At 33.9% G+C, this 2,971-nt stretch overlaps 1 protein-coding gene across 1 annotated transcript in view; it reads left to right on the plus strand.

Moving 5' to 3' along the window:
* The first annotated feature begins 1,956 nt into the window (after window positions 1–1,956).
* Window positions 1,957–2,971, plus strand: part of LOC127847008 (trigger factor-like) — a 4,520-nt gene continuing 3,505 nt past the window's right edge. Inside the window, exon 1 of the mRNA XM_052378491.1 lies at window positions 1,957–2,197. Within this exon, the coding sequence (XP_052234451.1) occupies window positions 2,128–2,197 (70 nt within the window). The 5' untranslated portion in view covers window positions 1,957–2,127. The remainder of the gene's footprint in view (window positions 2,198–2,971) is intronic.

Below are 2,971 nucleotides of genomic sequence, written 5' to 3' on the forward strand. Positions count from 1 at the left end.
CGATTGAATAATTTGGAGAGTTCTGTTTTTGTCGTTAAATTTTGTGAAACTACGAAGATTGCTTATATAAGGTATAAAATACGTCTAGTAAGTGTACTCGGCGGAATAGCTCAGTAGGCTAAAGCATTTTTACTTCAGGACTCTGGCAGGACTCAAGGGGTCACTGGTTCGAAACCTGGTCCGGGCAATGTTCTTTTCCTTTTTTTAATTTTATTCTTGATTTTTTACTGGAGCTTTTACGATCCAATGTTTGCATTTATCGATATAAAGCATTTAATGAATAAGTTAAAAAATGCCAAAATCTGTGAAAAGGCACCTTTAATGGTCAAGTATATTATTTTTGCGTTTACGATTTGCGAACTTATAGAATTCTACTTTAAACCACAAGTTTCTGATTTTTTTATATCTTCATAACACATTTGCAACCCCACAAAAACTTAGTTTTTTTCATACATGCAGTAATTGTATGCATGCTACATCAAACCTTACATTTAACCTATTAATGCCTAGTGGACTCTCCCATCCTTCTTAATTGAACCAATTTATTTCCAAAATTAGGGATGTATAGTATATATTTATTTCTGTATTTAGAATACTTCTTACAGAAATTCATGTAAGCAAACAGCGCACACCATGATGAGACGCCGCATCATGCGGCGTCTAATCTGGGTCTACGCTGTTCGCCAAGGCCTTTTGTATAGACACTAGTCATAAATGGGTTAAAGTAACACATAATAACAGAGCACCATATGAAGGTTTTGGTTTGGCCCAACGACGAAATGTAAACCACTTATCTATTCAGTTCATTATTTTAATAGCAATTGCTCAAAATGTTAGATAGGTAGAATAAATATTTGCATATCGAATGTACTCAACTTTTGCGAGCGATTCTCATGCGCTTCAAATTTCGTTTTTTTTATTTAACGTCATATTCACAAAAGCGTTGAAGTTGAAAATTCTATTTGGGGGATTTTTGAATGAATTTAAAACTTGTTTGGGTGCATTAATGTACGTTTCTTTCATATGTGGGAGCAAAACACCAAGATAAACTCGTGTTCCTGCAAAATAATATCTAATTATCAACAGTATCTTTCAAATATAATGAAGGCAAAACCTAGTGTTATCTAATAAATGTTATTCCGGTTTTATTCAGTATATACTTATTTCTTTATTAAGCTGAAGGTAAGAAATTAAAATTAACTTCAATTAATCTATTTGCTAGGTCAATCCAAGTTATGTCTTGTTCTGAGAAAACTGGGCTTAAGTCATGTGCAGAAAGTGTCGTCCCAGATTAGCCTGTGCAGTCCGCACAGGCTAATCAGGGACGACACTTACCGCCAAAACTTGATTTTCGGAAAGGAGGGACTTCCTTGAAACTAAAAATACCATTTAAAGCGGAAAGTGCCGTCCCTGATTAGCCTGTGCGGACTGCACAGGCTAATCTGGGACGGCACTTAACGCACATGCAGTATGCCCAGCTTGTCAGAACAAGACACAAATACACAACTTTTTTTAGTAATCTTTTGCAGAAGTGTGCATGTTATGCATTATTCTTGCATTATTTTCTATTACTTTTTAATATGGTAACGTTTATCTAATGTTGCCCATTAGCGTTAAAAATGCTTTGGACCATAAGTCGGTATTTGATGTCAGCTAGTTCAGGGTGCAGAATCAACGGCGTTCACATTGGGTTTACACACGGGCTGGACAGAATGTAAACACTTTAGTTTTGCAAATATCTCAAGTTATTGAAATTCTGTTACAAATATCTTGAGTGCCTTGAAGATAGTTTATATTTTTTCTTGCTGATTTTGCCGATATCTTAAGATTTAAGAATGAATCCCAGAATATGCACGTTTTGAAATTCTTAAGAAAATTTGTTTAAAAAAAAGATATTTGAAAAAAAGCACAATTTACCGAAGTGTTTACATCCGTTAACGTTTAATTGTGCAGCCCACTTAATCACGTGATCTTGCAACCGAAGTAGAAAGTTGAGTTGCAGCGCTTTAATAGTATACACCCAATTTTTGAAATCTTACTGTTCGCCTGCGCAAAGTCGATCAACCTTGTAGTTTAAGTGGATACAAAAGCGCGAGTTTATTCAGACGAAGGTTACACATTCGCAAAATGAGGCTTTTTCTGGTTGGATTGTTAGGGATCGTCTTGGTCTGGAGTTCGCAGACGACAGCAGATAAAGGTTAGATTTACATATACTTTTTATTTTTACAGAACAATTTTAATCTTCCCTGATTTATTGCGCCTAAATAGGCTTTTTGAAAGTTTGTTTTTACAAAAAAGTCTATTTAGGCGAAATATATCAGGAAAGAGTGAAACTTTTTCTGTGTCAATTTATATTTATTCCTACTGGATACGAAACGGAGTTTTTTTTATTATTTTATGTTCTTTAATGAGCATGTACATTACTAATTTATTACAAATAGTACAAGTTTTAGGGATATATTAGAACGAAAAAGAAATACATAGAACATGCTTGTTTTAGGCTTTTCATGTCTGTAATTGCTTTCATAACATTTCATTTATAAACATGGCAAATCTCAAGTGTCACCAGCACGCGAGAGCTCTAGCAAATACTTCATAGATTTAAATAAATGTGTCATTGGTGTTTGTTAAAGGGTCGTAAATACATATTTTCGCATTTTTAAAAACGTTTATTAATGTTTTAATATTTTAGTTTATTTGGAATGGTCTAAACTCAATAAAAAGCAATCAAAAACGGGACCATCGGAAGCAAAAGAAGTCAAAGCCACTGGACCATTCACGATTAAAGCGTATTGCAAACGCCATGATAGTATAAGCGATTTAAAAATTATAAATGATATCTTTCAAAAAGCTTCAATTTCTTAACGATTTTAATAGGTGATCATCCATGAACGAACACACAATTTAAACATTGTGTCATAGTCAGCACTGTAATCTCGCAAATTTGAATAAAATGCATGCATCTTGTATG

This window comes from Dreissena polymorpha, chromosome 10 (genome assembly GCF_020536995.1).
Source record: "Dreissena polymorpha isolate Duluth1 chromosome 10, UMN_Dpol_1.0, whole genome shotgun sequence".
Lineage (NCBI taxonomy): Eukaryota > Metazoa > Mollusca > Bivalvia > Myida > Dreissenidae > Dreissena > Dreissena polymorpha.